This window comes from Salmo salar, chromosome 20, assembly GCF_965601325.2.
Source record: "Salmo salar chromosome 20, fSalSal1, whole genome shotgun sequence".
NCBI lineage: Eukaryota > Metazoa > Chordata > Actinopteri > Salmoniformes > Salmonidae > Salmo > Salmo salar.
In genome coordinates, this window is record NC_138310.1 from 12,080,420 (window position 1) to 12,102,328 (window position 21,909).

At 39.3% G+C, this 21,909-nt stretch overlaps 1 protein-coding gene across 1 annotated transcript; it reads left to right on the forward strand.

Annotated features, from left to right (window-relative positions):
* The first annotated feature begins 1,003 nt into the window (after positions 1-1,003).
* On the forward strand, positions 1,004-20,803 carry LOC106580238 (immunoglobulin lambda-1 light chain). Its single transcript, XM_082966841.1, has 7 exons — positions 1,004-1,228; positions 1,317-1,649; positions 17,572-17,661; positions 18,297-18,605; positions 18,931-18,993; positions 19,398-19,460; positions 20,470-20,803. Exons 1-7 carry the CDS (start codon positions 1,192-1,194, stop codon positions 20,619-20,621), a joined length of 1,047 nt encoding a protein of 348 aa, XP_082822967.1. The 5' UTR covers positions 1,004-1,191; the 3' UTR covers positions 20,622-20,803.
* The last annotated feature ends 1,106 nt before the right edge of the window (positions 20,804-21,909 follow it).

Consider the following 21,909-nt stretch of genomic DNA (forward strand, 5'->3'; position numbering starts at 1 on the left):
CCATGCTGGTTTAGCCCACTAGGGCACATTCCCCTATGATTTCCTTGTAACCAAATCTACTGTTTGTTATGCATTTCTGTGAATTACTTAGTAAATAAATGATTTTAAGACAATTGATGTATGGATGACTCATAGTGAAGACTGGGTTCGTGCAGATAACCAACAATTTACGACGTTTGGAATGAGACTGACGTGAGGTAAATAAGTCATTAATTCGAAGACTAATTGATCAGATATTAAAATATCTGAAAGTTATATTAGGAAAATTATAACTTTGTAATCTTAATATTTTCCTTTGTGCCCCGACTTCCTAGTTAATTACAGTTACATGATTAATCAGGTGAATCGCATAATAATAATTACAGAGAGTTATTTGATAAATATGTCTTCAGTTTTAATGATGCCAAAGACATGACAGTAATATAATTGTAACATAGCCCTTGTCAACGACCACAGGAAGTGACATCAGATTGGAGGAGCAGTTAGTGACAGTGTTTCACCTCACATCATGTCTGCTCCAACTAAACAGAGTTATCTTCAGGTTCAATAGAGGACACATCAGAATCATCATAGAAATGTCTCTGGGCTCTGTGGTCATTCTTTACTCACTTTATTGAAGTACTGTATATGTCCTTCTTACAATGCACCCTAGTCGTGGAGCAACTGGAAATGAATGGTAGAACAAAGTGTCTCTGTCTGAATTTAAGTCTATAATTGATGCATAGATTGTGGACAAATGTAATTGCTTTTAAGTTTTGCTAATATATTTTTGTCTTAGTGTGTTGTTGTTGTCAAATGTCATTGCAGTGGCAGGGCAGAAATTGGACGAGGAGATATCATGGATTAGGACAGAGCGAGAGCCTGTCTCCTTCAGCTGCAAAGACAATGATCAGTGTACAACGCATGTCTCCTGGTACCAGAAGAAGGAGGGAGAACATTTTACCTTGATTCTTGAGCTGTGACTGAATCAAGCTGTGAATTAATGAAAAAGAAAGTGTTCTGCACCACAGGAAGTGACATTGTCAGAGGAACTGTTTGAGACGACACACTCCAGCTGGTTTTTCACCTCTCATCTTCATAATCGACTCTATGATCCAAACCATACTTCAGTAAAGATCTGTTAAATCAGTCTGATGTTCAGTGCTTTGGAGCTTTTCATTTCCCCAAATCTTAAGCACATATTCACTGAACATGGACTGTGGTATAACAATATTCTCTCTTTTTCTGGGTAAGTGGTTCATCAAACCTGTATCCATATATTTGAAATGGAATAACTCTGCTGTCATTTTTTTTTGTGATCAACTTCTGTTTTACAGTGGCTGCTTCAGGACAACGGCTGCAACAGGACCAGATATCAAAGACTAGGAGAGAGAAACAGAGTGTCTCCTTCGGCTGCAAAGTTACTGGTTCGTGCTTTGGTAACCTGGTCCACTGGTACCAGAAGAGAGAGGGTGAACCCTTTTCTTGGATTCTATACTTTGATTTCGATGACAATTCTGACAGCCGTGCTACCACTCATCCTCAGAGAGCAGATTTCTCTGTTAGGGGGGAGTCTGACTCCAGTAATCTTATGATCAAGTCCGTTAAAGTGTCCCATTCTGCCACCTACTACTGTGCCTGCTGGGTCTCGGGAACCCACAGTGAGAACTGATCCACACAGCCTGTACAAAAACTCTGTGGTTTTAATCAAGCTTTGTATTCATGAAAAGGTTCCTTACCACAGTAAGTGACATAAGAGTTTTGAGTGTAGCGTCTTCTTCAAATCCAAAGTGAAATGCAATTATAAAAGGAATTATAAATAAATGAACAAGATGTCTTGCCAATGAGCAAACAGTGTCTAAACTGCATCTTCTTGATGTGTCCTGCATACGGACATTGTGTGCAGAGGTTGGACAGAGGATTGTGTGCTTTTTAGGTATATATGGGTATAACAGTCAGAATAACCTATTTACATAAGTATTCAGACGTTTGCTATGAGACTCAAAATTGAGCTCAGGTGCATCCAGGTTTCCATTTATCATCCTTGAGATGTTTCTACAACTTGATTGGAGTCCACCTGTGCTAAATTCAATTGATTGGACATGATATGGAAAGGCACACTCCTGTCTATATAAGATCCCACAGTTGACAGTGCATGTCAGAGCAAAAAACTAAGCCATGAGGTCGGAGGAATTGTCCGTAGAGCTCTGAGACAGGATTGTGTTGAGGCACAGATCTGGGGAAGGGTACCAAAAACTGTCTGCAGCATTGAACGTCCCCAAGAACACAGTGGCCTTCATCATTCTATCGTGACATTATTAATATGCATGCGGCAGCCTCTGTTTTGAAACCATTGGATTCAGTTTTCCATTCAGCAATAGACTTTATTACTGGGGACGGTTTTAGAACTCATCATTGTATTCTTCACAAACATGTGGGATGGACCTCTCTGTCTGTAATAAGAGAGCTGTACTCTCTTTTAATGATTTACAATGCAGTTTTGTAACCCTTTGGTCTCAACAAAATTGGAAAAATATGCTTTTTGTTTTTTTGTTCCTTGTGTGGAACAAAATGCAGAATTCCGTGCAATTAGATATTCTGGTGTCTTTCAGGCAAATAAAATGATTGGAGACTTATGTTACAGAATGCGATTGCTTTTCTTAAATATATTTCATGTTGTTTTATTATAGTGTTCTGTAGGGCTGTTGTGTTTTATGTGTAAAGGTATACAAGGCTCTCATGTAAAATAGTTTTACCTCAGTGTGACTCCCTGTTTAAATAAAGGTTAAATTGAGAAAAAAAGAGAAAAAAACATGAGGTGATGGTGGCGGATGAATGGCACGACAATGGGCCTCAGGATCTCGTCAAGGTATCTCTGTGCATTCAAATTGCCATCGATAAATGCAATTATGTTGGTTGTCTGTAGCTTATGCCTGCCCATAACATAACCTCACCGCCACCATGGGGCAATCTGTTCACAACGTTGACATCAGCAAACAGCTCGCCCACAGAACACCAAAGACTCTGTCTGCCATCTGCCCGGTATAGTTGAAACTGGGATTCATCCGTGAAGAGCACACTTCTCCAGCCTGCCAGTGCCCAAAGAAGGTCAGCATTTGCCCACTGAAGTCAGTGTTGACACCGAACTGCAGTCAGGTCATGACCCTGGTGAGGACGACAATCATTCAGATGAGATTCCCTGAGTTTCTGACAGTTTTTGCAGAAATAATTCTCTTGTGAAAACCCACAGTTTCATCAGCTGTCTGGGTGGCTAGTCTCAGACGATCCTGCAGGTGAAAAAGCCGGATGTGGAAGTTCTGGGATGGTGTGGTTACACATAGTTCGTGTGGCTCAGTTGGTAGAGCATGTTGCTTGCAATGCCAGGGTTGTAAGTATGAGCCCCAAGGGGGACAAATACAGAAATATATGCATGACCCTTCTGTGAATCGCTCTGGATAAGAGTGCCTGATAAATGACTAAAATGTAAAAGTTTTGAGGCCAAATTCTCTTAAAGAATGTTAGATTTGGCTTATGTGTCAGGGATTTCTTCGTCGTCAGACGATATAGCGAAATCATCGTCGGAAAAAGAGTACCAATATGCAGCAGAGTTGAGATAGTTCATTTTGAACATTTAATAAACTCAAAAATGAACATACAAAATAACAAAACAAACTCACGATTACTAGACAGTCCTGTTAGGCTCACATACGCTAAACAAGAAACAATCTCCCACAAACACACAGACAAACACACCCAACTAATATAGGACTTCCAATCAAAGGCAACACCACACAGCTGCCTTCAATTGGAAGTCCACCCCAATTAACTCAACATAGAAACAGACTAACTAGACTAAACATAGAATACATGAATCTCAAACAGTGCCCAAAAAACCCCGGAATACTAAATCAAATGCCCTTACTACAAAAACACCATCCTGAACCACATAAAACAAATACCCTCTGCCACGTCCTGACCAAACTACAATAACAATTAACCCTTATACTGGCCAGGACGTGACATTATGGTAGATAAATGAACATGCCAAATGCAGGCTGACTCAACTTGTGGCATTGCGTTGTGTGACAAAACTGCACATTTTAGAGTGGCCTTTTATAGTCCCAAGCACAAGGTGCAACTGTGTAATGATTATGCTGTTTAATCAGCTTCTTCAAATCAAATCAAAAGTTATTAGTCATGAATACAACACGTGTAGATCTTACAGTGAAATGCTTACTTACTAGCCCCTGTCATGACGTTGCCCTCTTTGGGTACAGGGAGCACAGTTGACTCCCACCCCCTGCACCTCCCCCTGCACTTCTTCACCATCTCCCTCTGTCTCCTACACCCAGGCTGCTGTGGTCAGAAGGGGTCATAAATTCCTAAGAAAATGTTCCACCTCATGGCCACAGTATAAAGAGACAGAGTGTTTCACAGTATAGAGAACAAAGGATTCTTCCACCTCAAAGAATTGGAGAACCGAACAACATTTATGTTCTGGAGAAGGTATAAAAGATCGGTGAAGAATCCAGCTACGAACTGGTCCGTTTGGTACAATTTTATGAAACTCATGAGAGACAATACGGCCATATTACCATAATAATGTTTATATACTAGCCTCAGCTATGAGACTTACATCTAAATGGTTGTATAAAATTAATGAATAAGGATAAAGCTATTTGGAATATGTTGGGATGCTTGTAAGATGTTAACCTCTATGGGCTAGGTGGGACGCTAGCGTCCCACCCGTGGTGCACTCCATCAACAGCAGGTGCATTTCAAGAGCGGCAAATTTGAATCCAAATAAATGTCAAAATTCAAATTTTTCAAACATACAACTATTTTACACCCTTTGAAAGATAAAAATCTCCTTAATCTAACCACGTTTTACGATTTCAAAATGGTTTTACGGCGAAAGCATAAATTTAGAGTATGTTAGGACAGTACATTTACAAGAGTTGTGTGTAATGTTTTGTCAATTCAAAGACAGGGTCACCAAAACCATAAAACCAGCTAAAATGATGCACTAACCTTTTACAATCTCCATCAGATGACACTCCTAGGACATTATGTTAGACAATGCATGCATTTTTAGTTCTATCAAGTTCATATTTATATCCAAAAACAGCGTTTTACTATGGCATTGATGTTGAGGAAATCGTTTCCCTCCAATAACCGGCAGTCAAGTCAACACCACAAATTAAATAATTAAAATTTGAAAATATTGGTAAAATATTATATTGTCATTTAAAGAATTATAGATTTACATCTCTTGAACGCAATCAACTTGCCAGATTTAAAAATAACCTTACTGGGAAATCACACTTTGCAATAATCTGAGCACTGCGCCCAGAAAAATACGCGTTGCGATACAGACTAGACGTCATGTTGGGGAGATCTAAAATCGAAAATACTATGTAAATAATCCATTACCTTTGATTCTCTTCATCAGATGTCACTTCCAGGTATCACAGGTCCATAACGAATGTAGTTTTGTTCAAAAAAGCTCATCATTTATGTCAAAAATCTCCATCTTGTTAGCACATGATCTAAGCCAGCCGGACTTCTCGTCATGAACGAGGGGAAAAAATATATTTACGTTCGTTCAAACATGTCAAACGTTGTATAGCATAAATCATTAGGGCCTTTTTTAACCAGAACATGAATAATATTCAAGGTGGACGAATGCATACTCTTTTATAACGTATTGGAACGAGGGTACCCAACATGAACTCGCGCGCCAGGTGTCTAATGGGCCATCATCGTTCCATGGCTCTTGTTCGGTCAGATCTCCCTCCAGAAGACTCAAAACACTTTGTAAAGGCTGGTGACATCTAGTGGAAGCAATAGGAAGTGCCAAAATATTCCTCAGCCCCTGTGTTTTTCAATGGGATAGGTTTAAAGGTAATACAACACATCAGGTATCCACTTCCTGTCAGAAAATGTCTCAGGGTTTTGCCTGCCAAATGAGTTCTGTTATACTCACAGACACCATTCAAACAGTTTTAGAAACTTTAGAGTGTTTTCTATCCATATATAATAAGTATATGCATATTCTAGTTACTGGGTAGGATTAGTAACCAGATTAAATCGGGCACACTTTTTTTATCCAGCCGTGCAAATACTGCCCCCTAGCCCTAACAGGTTAACCTCTCTGGGCTAGGTGGGACGAAATCGTCCCGCCTACGCAACAGCCAGTGTCATCCCGTGGCGCGATTTTCAAATACCTTAGAAATGCTATTACTTCAATTTCTCAAACATATGACTATTTTACAGCATTTTAAAGACAAGACTCTCGTTAATCTAACCACACTGTCCGATTTCAAAAAGGCTTTACAACGAAAGCAAAACATTAGATTATGTCAGCAGAGTACCCAGCCAGAAATAATCAGACACCCAATTTTCAAGCTAGCATATAATGTCACAAAAACCCAGAAGACAGCTAAATGCAGCACTAACCTTTGATGATCTTCATCAGATGACACACCTAGGACATTGTTATACAATACATGCATGTTTTGTTCAATCAAGTTCATATTTATATCAAAAAACAGCTTTTTACATTAGCATGTGACGTTCAGAACTAGCATACCCCCCGCAAACCTCCGGTGAATTTACTAAATTACTCACGATAAACGTTCACAAAAAACATAACAATTATTTAAAGAATTATAGATACAGAACTCCTTTGTGCAATCGAGGTGTCCGATTTTAAAATAGCTTTTCGGTGAAAGCACATTTTGCAATATTCGGAGTACATAGCCCAGTCATCACGACTAGCTATTTAGACACCCACCAAGTTTAGCCCTGACCAAACTCCGATTTACTATTACAAAAGTTTGATTACCTTTGATGTTCTTCGTCAGAATGCACTCCCAGGACTGCTTCTTCAATAACAAATGTTGGTTTGGTCCAAAATAATCCATCGTTATATCCAAATAGCGGCGTTTTGTTCGTGCGTTCAAGACACTATCTGAAGTGTAAATAAGGGTCACGAGCATGGCGCAATTCGTGACAAAAAAATTCTAAATATTCCATTACCGTACTTCGAAGCATGTCAACCGCTGTTTAAAATCCATTTTTATGCCATTTTTCTCGTAAAAAAGCGATAATATTCCGACCGGGAATCTGCGTTTAGGTAAACAGACAAAAGAAAACAAAGCATTCTGTCGACGCGGGCACGCGCCTGAGTCTCACAGTACTGTAACCAGCCACTACCCAAACGTGCTACTTTTTTTCAACCAGAGCCTGCAAAGCCACGATTCATATTTTTGCCGCCTTCTGAGAGCCCATGGGAGCCGTAGGAAGTGTCACGTAACAGCAGAAATCCTCTGTAATGGATAGAGATAATCAAGAAGGGCAAGAAATTGTCAGACAGGCCACTTCCTGCATGGAATCTTCTCAGGTTTTGGCCTGCCATATGAGTTCTGTTATACTCACAGACACCATTCAAACAGTTTTAGAAACTTTAGGGTGTTTTCTATCCAAAGCAAATAATTATATGCATATTCTAGTTACTGTGCAGGAGTAGTAACCAGATTAAATCGGGTACGTTTTTTATCCAGGCGTGTCAATACTGCCCCCTAGCCCTAACAGGTTAACCTCTTGACGGTCTCGTCCCGTATGCGTGACGAACATCCAGCGAAAAACTCCTATCGACATTAACATAACGAAATTTAATATTTTTTTGTTGTTCAAATATAGGACTGTCTCATATCGTTTTATAGATACACCTCTCCTGAATCGACCCACGTCGTCCGATTTCAAAAAGGCTTTACAGGAAAAGCAAAACATTAGATTATGTTAGAGGAGTACATGGTAAAAGTAGCCACATAGCCATTTTCCGACCAACCACATGCATCACAAATAACCAAAAAAAACACCTAAATGCAGCACTAACCTTTTACAAACTTCATCAGATGACACACCTAGGACATCATGTTACACAATGCATGCATTCTTTTGTTCGATAAAGTTCATATTTATATAAAGAAACAGCATTTTACATCGGCGCCTGACGTTGACTAACTATTTTCCCTCAAATGCATCCCGGGAAACAGTGCTACAATTTACTCAATTACTATTCGAAAACATTTTTAAAATGTAATATTGTCATCCAAGAGATGAATATCTCTTGAAAGCACCTGTAATACCAGATTTAAAAATAACTTTACTGGGTAATCACACTTTGCGATAAAAGGGGATGCGATACTCAGAAAATTAGCTAGTAAATACTGTTTCAACAAGAGAGCCAATAAGATTCGAGGGGGACGATTGCATTGTGTTTCAAAACGTTTCGAAAGGAGGGGGTAGACAGGGCCGCCGGCGTCATAATGGTGATGGCCCTCCTCCTGTGACCAATTTCAACAGACTCTCATTCTGTCAGTTTCCACAGTAGAAGGCTCAAACCACTTTGTAAAGACTGGGGACATATAGTGGAAGCAATAGGAAGTGCTCAATGAACCATTGCTCACGGTGTGATTTATAGGCAACGAGATGAAGTTGAAAAAATTTGTGCCCATTTTAAATGGCCTACTACTCAAACTTAGAAGCTAGGATATGCATATAATTAATACTTGTGGATAGAAAACACCTAAAGTTTCTAAAACTGTTTGAATGGTGTCTGTGAGTATAACAGAACTCATATGGCAGTCAAAACCCCGAGACAGATCGAAACAGGAAGTGGAATTCTGAATTGCGAACTCAACTTCATCACGTTGCCTATTAATCACACCGTGAGCTATGGTTCATTGAGCACTTCCTATTGCTTCCACTAGATGTCCCCAGTCTTTACAAAGTGGTTTGAGTCTCCTACTGTTAAAACTGAATGAATGAGACGCTGTGGAACGTGGTCACACGGAGAGGGCCATCACCATTATGACGCCGGCGCCCCTGGTTACCCTCCCCTTTCGAAACGTTTTGAAACACAATGCAATCGTCCCCCTCGAATCTTATTGGCTCTCTTGTTGAAAAACGCCCTGAAGATTTATGTTATACAACGTTTGACATGTTTGAACGAACCTAAATGGGAAAAAAATGCATTTTCTCGAAATGGCTGTCCCGCGGCCGACGGAGCATTTAGATCAGCCTTCAGACGCGCTAACAAGAACAAGCTCTTGGAACAAAAAGGAGTAATTTTTTCGAACGAAAATACATTTGTTGTGGACCTGGGATTCCTGGAAGCGCTTTCTGATGAAGACAACCAAAGGTAAGGAATTATTGACAATAGTATACAAGACTAGATGTGATATGCGATTGTTCCAAGATGGCGCTGACCTATAACGTTAGCCTATTTCTCAGAGTATCGCATCCCCTTTCATCGCAAAGTATGATTATCCAGTAAAGTTACAGGTGCTTTCAAGAGATATTCATCTATAAATCTTAGAATGACAATATTACATTTTAAAAATGTTTTCGAATAATAATTTAGTAAATTGTAGCTCTGTTTCATCGGATGCATTTGAGGGAAAATAGTTAGTCAACGTTACGCACCGATGTAAAATGCTGTTTTTATATATAAATATGAACTTTATCGAACAAAAGAATGCATGTATTGTGTAACATGATGTCCTAGGTGTGTCATCTGATGAATATTGTAAAAGGTTAGTGCTGCATTTAGCTGTTTTTTGGTTATTTGTGATGCATGTGGTTGGTCGGAAAATGGCTATGTGGCTACTTTTACGATATACTCCTCTAACATAATCTAATGTTTTGCTTTTGCTGTAAAGCCTTTTTGAAATCGGACAACGTGGTTCGATTCAGGAGAGGTGTATCTATAAAACAATATAATTTGGGAAAAACAATTACAAAAATAAATTATAACATTTTGTTATGCTAATGGCGATATGATTTTTCGCTGGATGTCCGTCCCGTATGCGGCCGCACAGGGGTTAATAAAGTGACAATGCATAGATGATAACAACAGAGAGCAGCAGCGGTGTAAAGAGGGGGGGATACCTAGACGTGGCGCTCCGGTACCGCTTACCGTGCGATAGCAGAGAGAACAGTCTATGACTAGGGTGGCTGGAGTCTTTGACAATTTTTAGGGCCTTCCTCTGACACCACCTGGTATAGAGGTCCTGGATGGCAGGAGGCTTGGCCCCAGTGATGTACAGGGCCGTACGCAGTACCCTCTGTAGTGCCTTGTGGTTGGAGGCCGAGCAGTTGACATACCAGGCAGTGATGCAACTAGTCAGGATGCTCTCGATGGTGCAGCTGTAGAACCTTTTGAGGATCTGAGGACCCATGCCAAATCTTTTCAGTCTCCTTAGGGGGAATAGGTTTTGTCATGCCCTCTTCACAACTGTCTTGATGTGCTTGGACCATGTTAGTTTGATGGTGATGTGGAGCTTGAAGCTTTCAACCTGCTCCACTACAGGCCCGTTGATGAGAATGGGGGGCCTGCTTGGTCCTCTTTTTCCTGTAGTCCACAATCTTCTCCTTTGTCTTGATCCCGTTGAGGGAGAAGTTGTTGTGCTGGCACCACATGGCCAGGTCTCTGACCTCCTCCCTATAGGTTGCCTTGTCGTTGTCGGTAATCAGGCCTACCTCTGTTGTTCCATAGGCAAACTAAATGATGGTGTTGGAGTTGTGCCTGGACGTCAGGAGGGGGCATGCACCGCTGAGGGGCCCCTGTGTTGAGGATAAGTGGGGCAGTTGTGTTGTTACCTATCCTTACCACCTGGGGAGGCCCGTCAGGAAGTTCAGAATCCATTTGCAGAGGGAGGTGTTCAGTCCCAGGGTCCTTAGCTTATTGATAAGCTTTAGGGGCACTACGGGGGCACCTTTTGTCCAGGTGGGAAAGGGCAGTGTGGAGTGCTATGGAGGTTGCATCATCTGTGGATTTGTTAGGGCGGTATGCAAATTGCAGTGGGTCTAGGGTTTCTAGGATAATGGTGTTGATGTGAGCCATGACCAGCCTTTCAAAGCACTTCATGGCTACAGATGTGAGTGCTATGGGTCGGTAGTAATTTAGGCAAGTTACCTCAGTGTTCTTGGGCACAGGCACAATGGTGGTCTGCTTTAAACATGTTGGTATTTCAGACTCGGACAGGGAGAGGTTGAAAATGTCAGTGAAGACACTTGCCAGTTGGTCAGCACATGCTTGTAGTACACGTCCTGGTATTCCGTCTGGCCCTGCGGCCTTGTGAATGTTGACCTGTTTAAAGGTGTTACTCACATCGGCTGCGGAGAGCGTGATCACACAGTCTTCCGGAACAGCTGGTGCTCTTATGCATGTTTCAGTGTTATTTGCATCATAGCAAGCATAGAAGTAGTTTAGCTCGTCTGGTAGGGGGCAGCTCTCGGCTGGGCTCCTCTTTGTAGTGTGTAATGGTTTACAAGCCCTGCCAAATCCGACGAGCGTCAGAGCCGGTGTAGTACGATTCGATCATAGTCCTGTATTGAGGCTTTGACTTTTTGATGGTTCATCGGAGGGCATAGCAGCATTTCATGTAAGCTTCCGGGTTAGAGTCCCGCTCTTTGAAAGCGGCAGCTCTAGCCTTTAGCACAGTGCGGATGCTGTCTGTAATCCATGGCTTCTGGTTGGACTATGTACGTACGGTCACTGTGGGGACAACTTCATCGATGCACTTATTGATGAAGCCAATGACTGATGTGGTGTACTGATGCCATTGGAGGAATACCGGAACATATTACTGTCTGTGCTAGCAAAACAGTCCTGTCGCTTAGCATCTTCTTCTTCTGACCACATTGTTATTGATCTAGTCACTGGTGCTTCCTGCTTTAAGTTTAGCTTGTATGCAGGAATCAGGAGGATATAATTATGGTCAGATTTGCCAAATGGAGGGTGAGGGAGAGCTTTGTCTGCATCTGTGTGTCGACTATAGGTGGTCCAGAATTATTTTTACTCTGGTTGCACATATAACATGCTGATAGAAATTTGGTAAAATGGATTTAGGTTTCCCTGCATTAAAGTCCCCGGCTACTAGGAGCACCGCCTCTGGGTGAGCGTTTTCTTGTTTGCTTATGGCGGAATATAGCTCATACAATGCTGTCTTAGTCCCAGCCTCTGACTGTGGTGGTATGTAAACATCTACGAAGAAAACAGATAAACTCTCTCGGTAGGTAGTGTGGTCTACAGCTTATCATGAGATAGTCTACCTCAGGGGAGCAATAGCTCGAGACTTCCATTGATATCGTTTACCAGCTGTTATTTACAAAAATACATAGCTCGCCGCCACTGTTCTATCCTGCCGGTACATAACCAGCCAGCTGTATGTTGATATTGTCGTCATTCAGCCACGACTCCGTGAAGCATAAGATGTTACAGTTTTTAATGTCCCGTTGGTAGTTTAATCTTCCGCATAACTCGTTGATTTTATTCTCCAAGTATTGCATGTTTGCTAGCAGAATGGAGGGAAGTGGGGTTTATTCGATTGCCAACGAATTCTCCGAAGTCAGCCCACTCTTTGGCCCCTCTTTTCTGCCTCCTCTTCATGCAGATCATGGGGATCGGGGCCTGTTCCCAAGGAAGCAGTATATCCTTTGTGTTGGGCTCGTCAGATTCGTGAAAGGAAATAAAATATTCTGCTCGTCCATGGTCAGAAATTGCAGTCCTGATGTCTAGAAGTTATTTTCGGTCATAAGAGATGGTTGTGGCAACATTATGTACAAAATAAGTAAAAACATAAGTTACAATCGGCTAGGGGCACGTAAAACGTCTGCCTTCTACTCCGGCGCCATCTTGGTGTATCAATAGTAACCCTTTGCAGGGGAGTTTTGTAGACATGTCTTAGTATTGTGTTTCGACAATCTGAAGAGAAGAGAATGAGGTGGGTGTGTCATTACTGTTGTAGTCTTGATTTTATACCTTTCAGTGTCCCTTGCTGGTTTCTGTCCACAATCTTGTTGTGCTCCATAACTGCAAGGTGAGTCCACTCCCTCATGCTTGTGTACAGAAAATGCCCCCAATTTGGGTTATTTTCTAGCAGGGCACTGTGGAAGGACTTTAAGGTAAAAGAGAAGAGGGGTAGACTAAATTGATTACATGGTCTGTGAGGTACTCTGTGGTCCTCAGGCTACATCTAGCCACCTGTAACACTATAACACAAACAGAAGCCATACAAACACTACCCAATTCATGTTTATACCATGCTTACTGTAAATTGAGCTATTTTAGCCGTCAGCCTATACATATTTTGCCAACTTACCTTCACCTTGTGCAGAGCTAGGGGTTGGAAGTGCATGTTGGTGGAATCAGATTATGTCCCACCAAAACAAAATACACAACAAAACACGATTTAGCCTGGCTAGCTAAACATACCTTACATTGACATTTCAATATTGTCAGCTTGCTGTTAGCTAACTAGCGTCACTAAATTGGCATCAAGATTGCTAGCCAACTGAGACTGGCTGACAACAACTAACCAACCATAGACAATTTTACACATTCATCATTTCTACCAGCACACAAACAGAGAGTGAGTTAGTTGTATCAAAAATTATATTTTAACTAACGGAGTGTGACATTACCTAGCTAACATTAGCTTATGTCAGTCAAAGATAGAACAAAACTCTTCTGAAGGTAGCTACCAGTCTAGCAGTGACGAAAATAGGCGAAAATGATCGACAGCGTCTATACCAAAAGAAAGCTATATCTTGTTTATTTAACTAGGCAAGTCAGTTAAGAACAAATTCTTATTTACATTGACAGCCTACCAGGGACCAATGGGTGATCTGCCTTGTTCATGGGTAGAACAACAGATGTTTACTTTGTCCGCTCAGGTATTTGATCCAGCAACCTTCCGGTTACTGGCCCAATGCTCTAACCACTAGGCTACATACCACCACTTAGCTGATGGCTTTCAGAGTTCAATACCGGATTGTAATGTTAAAACCTCTCTAGGAAAAGTGGGACACTAGCTTCCCACCCCGCCAACAGCCAGTGAAATAGCAGAGCGCCAAGTTCAAAACAACAAAAAACTCATATTTCAAATTACTCACACATACAAGTACTGTTCACAATTTGAAAGATAATCTTCTCGTTAATCCAACCACAGTGTCCAATTTCAAAAAGGCTTTACGGCGAAAGCATAGCATTAGATTATGTTAGGACAGCACCTAGACAAGAAAAACCACACAGCCATTTTCCAAGCAAGGAGAGGCATCACAAAAAACAGAAATAGAGTTAAAATGAATCACTAACCTTTGATGATCATCATCAGATGGCACTCATAGGACTTCATGTTACACAATACATGTATGTTTTGCTCGATAAAGATCAAATTTATATCCAAAAACCCCATTTTACATTGGCATGTAATGTACAGAAATGTTTTGCCTCCGAAACCCCGGTGAATGAGCACATCAATTTACAGAAATACTCATCATAAACTTTGATAAAAGATACAAGTGTTATGCACAGAATAATAGATAAACTACTCCTTAATGCAACCGTTGTGTCAGATTTCAAAAAAGCTTTACGGCGAAAGCAAACTTTGCAATAATCTGAGTACAGCGCTCAGACATCAAAACAAGCCATACAGATACCCGCCATTATGGAGTCAACAGAAGTCAGAAATAACATTATCAATATTCACTTACCTTTGATGATCTTCATCGGAATGCACTCCCAGGAATCCCAGTTCCACAATAAATGTTAGTTTTGTTCGATAAAGTTCATCTTTATGTCCAAATACCTCCATTTTGTTTGCACATTTAGTCCAGCACTCCACATTCACTAAGCTAGCGAGTTTAGTCCAGACGAAAAGTCTAAATAGTTCCATTACTGTCACAGTATCCACAGAAAATGGTGCCCCTCCTCGGCCGGGCGGTGCTCGGCGGTCGTCGTCGCCGGTCTACTAGCTGCCACCAATCTATGTTTCTGTGTTGGTTGTGTTTTGTCTGTCTAGGTCCGCACCTGTTTTTGTTTCTGTCATTAGTGGGGGGGGTATTTAGTTTGTTCCTTTGGGGTTGTGTGTTGTGCGGGATTGTTTTGATTGTCAGCGGGCAGTGTGGTAGTACATTGTGTTTTTGCTCCAGCGTTTTATTATTTGGAGTATTGATTCTAGCCGGGCTGCGCCCCGTGCGTATTTTCGCCTCTTCATTTGGATTACCTGTTTCCCTTTTGGGGTTTTGTGCGATCCCTGTGTTTTTGATACACCTAGCGTGTTGGGTGTCATTAAACTTCGGCCTACCGAACAATCATATCCTGCATTTGACTCTGCTCCTTCCTCCTGCCCTACATATCCGTGACAATTACAGTTCGTAGAAACATGTCAAACGATGTATAGAATCAATCTTTAGGATGTTTTTATCATAAATCTTCAATAATATTCCAACCGGACAATTCCTTTGTCTTTAGAATTGAAAGGAAAGGCAGCTCGCTATCATGGCCGTGCGCATGTGTGAGCTCATGCCAATTTTCCAGACACATGACTGAATCAGCTCTTATTCTCTTCCCATTCACAGTAGATGCCTGAAAAAAGGTGCTAAAGACTGTTGACATCTAGTGGAAGCCTTAGAAAGTGCAATATGACCCCACAGACACTGTATACTGGATAGGCAATCACTTGAAAAACTACAAACCTCAGATTTCCCACTATCTGGTTGGATTGTTTCTCAGGTTTTTGCCTGCCATATGAGTTCTGTTATACTCACAGACATCATTCAAACCGTTTTGGAAACTTCAGAGTGTTTTCCATCCAAATCTATATTATATGCATATCCTCTTGGGGCTATGTGGGACGCTAGCGTGCCACCCGTGGTGCACCCTATCAACAGCAGGTGCATTTCAAGAGCGGCAAATTTGAAACCAAATAAATGTCAAAATTCAAATTTTTCAAACATACAACTATCTTACACCCATTGAAAGATAAACATCTCCTTAATCTAACCACGTTGTCCGATTTCAAAAAGGTTTTACGGCGAAAGCATAAAGTTAGATTATGTTAGGAGAGTACATTGACAATAGCTGTGTGTAATGTTTTGTCAATTCAAAGACAGGCGTCACCAAAACCATAAAACCAGCTAAAATGATGCACTAACCTTTGACAATCTCCATCAGATGACACTCCTAGGACATTATGTTAGACAATGCATGCATTTTTAGTTCTATCAAGTTCATATTTATATCCAAAAACAGCGTTTTACTATGGCGTTGATGTTCAGGAAATCGTTTCCCTCCAAGTCAGCACCACAAATTAAATAATTAAAATTAGAAAACATTGGTAAAATATTATATTGTCATTTAAAGAATTATAGATTTACATCTCTTGAACGCAATCGACTTGCCAGATTTAAAAATAACCTTACTGGGAAATCACACTTTGCAATAATCTGAGCACTGCGCCCAGAAAAATACGCTTTGCGATACAGACTGACCGCCATGTTGGAGAGATCTAAAATCGAAAATACTATGTAAATAATCCATTACCTTTGATTGTCTTCGTCAGATGTCACTTCCAGGAATCCCAGGTCCATAACGAATGTAGTTTTGTTCAAAAAAGCTCATCATTTATGTCCAAAAAGCTCCGTGTTGTTAGCACATGATCTAAGCCCGCCGGACTTCACTTCATGAACGAGGGGAAAAAATATATTTACGTTCGTTCAAACATGTCAAACGTTGTATAGCATAAATCATTAGTGCCTTTTTTAACCAGAACATGAATAATATTCAAGGTGGACGAATGCATTCTCTTTTAAAACGTATTGGAACGAGGGTACCCAACATGACCTCGCGCTCCAGAGTCTAATCGGCCATCACCGTTCCAAGGCTCATGTTCGGTCAGATCTCACAGTAGAAGACTCAAAATACTTTGTAAAGGCTGGTGACATCTAGTGGAAGCAATAGGAAGTGCCAAAACATTAATAAGCCCCTGTGTGTTTCAATGGCATAGGCTTAAAGGTAATTCAACACATCAGTTATCCACTTCTCAGGGTTTTGCCTGCCAAATGAGTTCTGTTATACTCACAGACACCATTCAAACAGTTTTAGAAACTTTAGGGTGTTTTCTATCCATATATAATAAGTATATGCATATTCTAGTTACTGGGTAGCATTAGTAACCAGATTAACCTGTTATGGCTAGGGGGCAGTATTTTCACGGCTGGATAAAAAACGTGCCTGATTTAATCTGGTTATCACTCCTACCCAGTAAACATTATATTTTGTGAAAAATCGACTAAAATATTTTGAGATTGGGCAACATGTTGAAGTATACTTTTTTGAGTGCAGAATACTTCAAAGATGTCTGACCATTAACGTGCTTTTACTCCCTACAATAATTTTAGTTGTAAGGTTCTGTTTGTACTCAAAACTTTAAAACCATGGTAACTTGCCACTTAACTTGGTTCATTTGTGTCACTGTGAATTAAATTAAGAATCAAAACTGTGTAACTTTAGCACAACTTACTTACCATCGCAAGTAATATTACTATATTATACATGTTAATATCACTTGATTAATAACTTAAATAATTAATGTTGCATCACTGTAATTCATTTCTTTAGTTACTCTATTCTTTGGAGTGCATTCAACAAATACAATCAACATGTTCAAGTTTGCATACAACTTTGCATATTTGGGGTGCATGAGGCCCCTGAACCTTTGTACACTTAACACACGCCATGCCAAACACAGTGCAGGCTACTTTTTGACAAGGGAATTTTCACTGTGTATGTACTTGTATTTGGATCTGGTACGAAACTTTATGTGACAGGTAAGAGATTCATTCCTCTGACTTTCAGCAGATAAACAAAGCACTAGTCATTAGTAATTATAATTAATCTATATGTCTAATCTGTTTCCAAAATAATTGAGAAAACATCCTGCAGCATTGCTCCACAAATATGCATTATTCATGATCAACTCATGTTCGAAAATAAAAACAAATATTATGAATTTGAAAGCCTGTTATTCGCCTGTAGAATTTATCATTCTGATTTTCAATGATGCCATATGAACAATTTACAGTATATTGCATGTCCTTACTCTTAGAGATATACACCCTCAGTTAAATTTCTGATAGAAATGTTAAGTAATTTGATATAGGGTAAAAATGTTGAACTGTTTACTGAACTAGTAATCTTATGAATTAAATGATATTGGAAGTTTAATTTACATTATATAGAAATAAGATATTCCAGAAGGATATTTCTTATGAAAAAAAATCTAGTTCATTTATTTATTTATGTATGTAATTAATTGTTTACTTGAATATAGACAGTAAAGCTGGATATAAAACAAATGCTGTGGGACATCATGATTCAACAGACTACCTCTGAAGTCTGACAACTTGTGTGTGATGTCCCTTTAAAGAAGACTGTAAATGTTATTGTTTCTCTTGAAAATCAGACAACAATAGTGTACAAAACCCCAAAGTGACGGTCTACCCAGCGTCCAAACCTGAGCCAAATAGGAAAACCACCCTGCTATGTTTGGCTAGAGACATGTTTCCAGACTTGGTCAAGATTTCATGGAAGATGGTGGATAAAAATGGCCGAACAGTAGAGGTACCCAAAGCAGAGAGGGAAGAGCTGGAGCAGAGGGAGGAAGGACGGACGACCAGTATGATCATCATTGATAAAGACAAGACATACAGCAACAAATACAGCTGTTCTGTGGAACATGAAGGGGGCCCTCAAGATGTTGACATACCAGAAGGTAAAGACAATCATTGAAATTGTTTTACATTAGTATGTATTATTCATGTAATATGTATTAATGTATATGTTTATATGAGTAGGCAGTCATGTAATCCGAAAATTGAATATTACCTTTTCAAAGTAAAAAAGAAAGTACGCCTAGCCAACATAAAAATTGGACTGACACTTGGTAATTGCACAGGAATGTTGTCTAGTTAGTTTCGCAAGTTTAAACAAATCTTGTTTTTTTTTTGCGTAACTATTAGTCTATCCCTGACTGTAGCCTACATAATGCTCTGAAAAAAATTATTATTTAATATGACCTTTTTACATCTCGTTCTCAGAGGAACCAACTCAAGCTTCTCCAACCACCATGGCTGCAACAACCACTTTGCAGGTTACCTATGGTAAGATTTATTTGTATTTACTTAATGCAGGGTTGGGGTTAAATAAAAAAAATGAAATCTTGTAATATATATTTATTTAGCATTTTTTAAGGAATCATGTGTCCATCTGTCTAAAAATGGCATATCACCGTTTCAAAGTAAAAAATAAAGTACATAACAATTGGACTCACACTTGTTAATTGCATAGGAATGTTGTGTATCTAGTTGGTTTTGCAAGTAAACAAATAGCCAATGCAAATGAAGGTTAACTTTTTATCCCCAATGCAATCTCCAAAGAAAACGGCATAACTTGTCATAACTGTAGCAACAGAGATATGGCATGGCTGGGAACTTTTTCATTATCTGACAGTAGATAATGCTCTGCTTTTTTTCTTTAATATGATCTTTTTCCATCTCATTCTCAGATGAACCAACTGAAGCTTCTCCAACCACCATGGCTGCACCAACCACTCTGCAGGTTACCAACGGTAAATATTTAAGTGTATTTCATGCAGTTTTGGGGTCTATTCAAATAATTAAAAGTTGGAAAAAATATATAAATGAACAGATTTAGATATGGTGAAGTTGCATTATTCAGGTGTGTAATATGGTTAGATGAGAAGTTGTTGAAAAGTGTGAGAAAAGTGATTTAATGTGATATTTATGGTAAATTTGAGGTGTGGAGCAAGAATGATGCTTTGCATGGCCACATCCAAAGGTAAGGGAAGAATGTTTTGTAAAGAGAAACATTTTAAATCTCGTGACCTGCGGAGAGATGGCACTGTCTAATGAATCTAAAAACATTGAAAGATCAAGGTTTTGTGAGACCGCATCCACGATAAACGCTGCATATGTCGGCTTAATTGTAAATAGCCGACAAAGTGCAATCAGATCGATTCAATCCTTTGGCGGGTTCAAATCAAATCAAATTGTATTTGTCACATGTGCCGAATACAATAGGTGTAGACTTTACAGTGAAATTCTTAATTACAAGCCCTTAACCAACAATGCAGTTTTAAGAAACAAAACCGAAAAAGATAAGAAATAAAAGTAACAAATAATTAAAGAGCAACAGTAAAATCACAATAGCAAGGCTATATACAGGGGGTACCGGGACAGAGTCAATGTGCGGGGGCACCGGTTTGTTGAGGTAATTGAGATAATAGGCATAGCGTCTTTTAAAGACAATGTTCTGGTGTTCGCAGAGATCCCATCCATGGTAAACGTTGCATATGTTCGGCTTGTTCAGAAATGGCTTTAAAAACCACATTGCTTATATCCCATGATTGGATTGAATCTTGTCCTTAAAAAAATGTATGATCAATATTTTATTGACATTTTTTATACAGAAACAACAAAATACAACAAATACAAATAGGACCCAGCAAACTCATGAAAAAGAGAAGAGAAAAAAAGAAACAAGATAACAGAAAACTGGACTATATTATAATAAAATCACTGGCTAATTTCCTGGCCTTTCTCTTTTCTTTTCCCCAGATTCATTCAAGTCCATATGCGGTCTGAACTTGGCCTCTCTGGTTTACACAGTGATGATAGTGAAGAGCATGGTGTACTGCTATGGGCTCTCTTTCCTGCTGCACTACAGGAACATGGGTTGTAGACCCAAAACCTGTAGACAAATTCATTGAAAGGATATCCCTATATATTGTGTTTCCCTCCTTAAAATGAATATCACATAATATTTACTTTTGATGATTGTGGGAGCCACCCACTACAGACACTTGAATACGGTTCAGTTAAGGAGAGCAAATCTTGATGGTAGAAATATGATTGAAATATTGACAGTTTTATTAAAGTTGCCTTGCTATATGTCATAGCGTCAAATTACTTTTTTACTAAATCTGTATTTGATTTTTACAAAAATATTTGCCTAATTATCATATGTATTTCTTTAAATATGTCGTTATTAAATATATAGGCCCTTGATTTCTAAATATGTGTCATTATACAAAATCATTTTTAGTAACTTGTCAAGTGTGTAATGAAGTGTATTTTTTCTCAAGTAATTAGAGTTAGTTTTCTGACAGTATTTCATATCTTCATTACATTTTCTCATTCATTTACCATGAATAATAGAAAATCTAGCTTTTTTTTGCTTTAAAAAACTAAATGATAAGTGCTTATTGAGCCAGAAAATTGATCTATGAGTGAAATCAGTCATTTGTGATTTTTTACATTGATACAATGCTCTTGTTGTTTATTTTTTTACGTTGATACATAAAGCTTGTATGAAAAGTGACATTTTCCTTGTGTAACACAGCCTTGTAGTGAGCAAAGTTTCTCAAAATAACCATATAATTTCAGATGGGAATGGGTTTAATTATTGCTGCCTTCATGAAAGAAAAGTTAAAACAAACATGGTTCTGCAATGTATTGAATAGCCTACATTTTGTACAGTTCCGTGCTATTTTGAATGAGGAAACTGTCACCATAATAAAAAATTAATGTTTCTTAAAACCCCCAAAACATTGTATTTCTTATAAGATCATCTATTCTTATTTTAGAACATTTTAAATTATTGAATCACATCAGAAGCGGAACAATAAGATCATAAGATCCCTTATTCTCTGTTTTCAACCTGTTTGCTTAAATGTGCATGCTCTGACGCAGGTGTAGAGACTATAGACTCAATAGTGGTGGGAAAATGTGGTTGATATGTTTCTTTGGTTTATTAATGAAAGCTGAAATGTTATTTAATGGAAACAAGATACAGCTGCATAACCGAAACAAGATATAGTTGCTTAACCCCAGCTCAAGCGTGTGATGAGTTTTTGGTTAGTCAAATTTGCAGGATGTTTCATTTATCTGTGTGTTCGGGTCTTGCCATCAAATTTGAGAATATGACAGTGATGGGCAGAAAAGACGATTCCATAATGTTAGCCTATGGTTCTTGCGTTTTTAGAGTTGTAGGCCTAT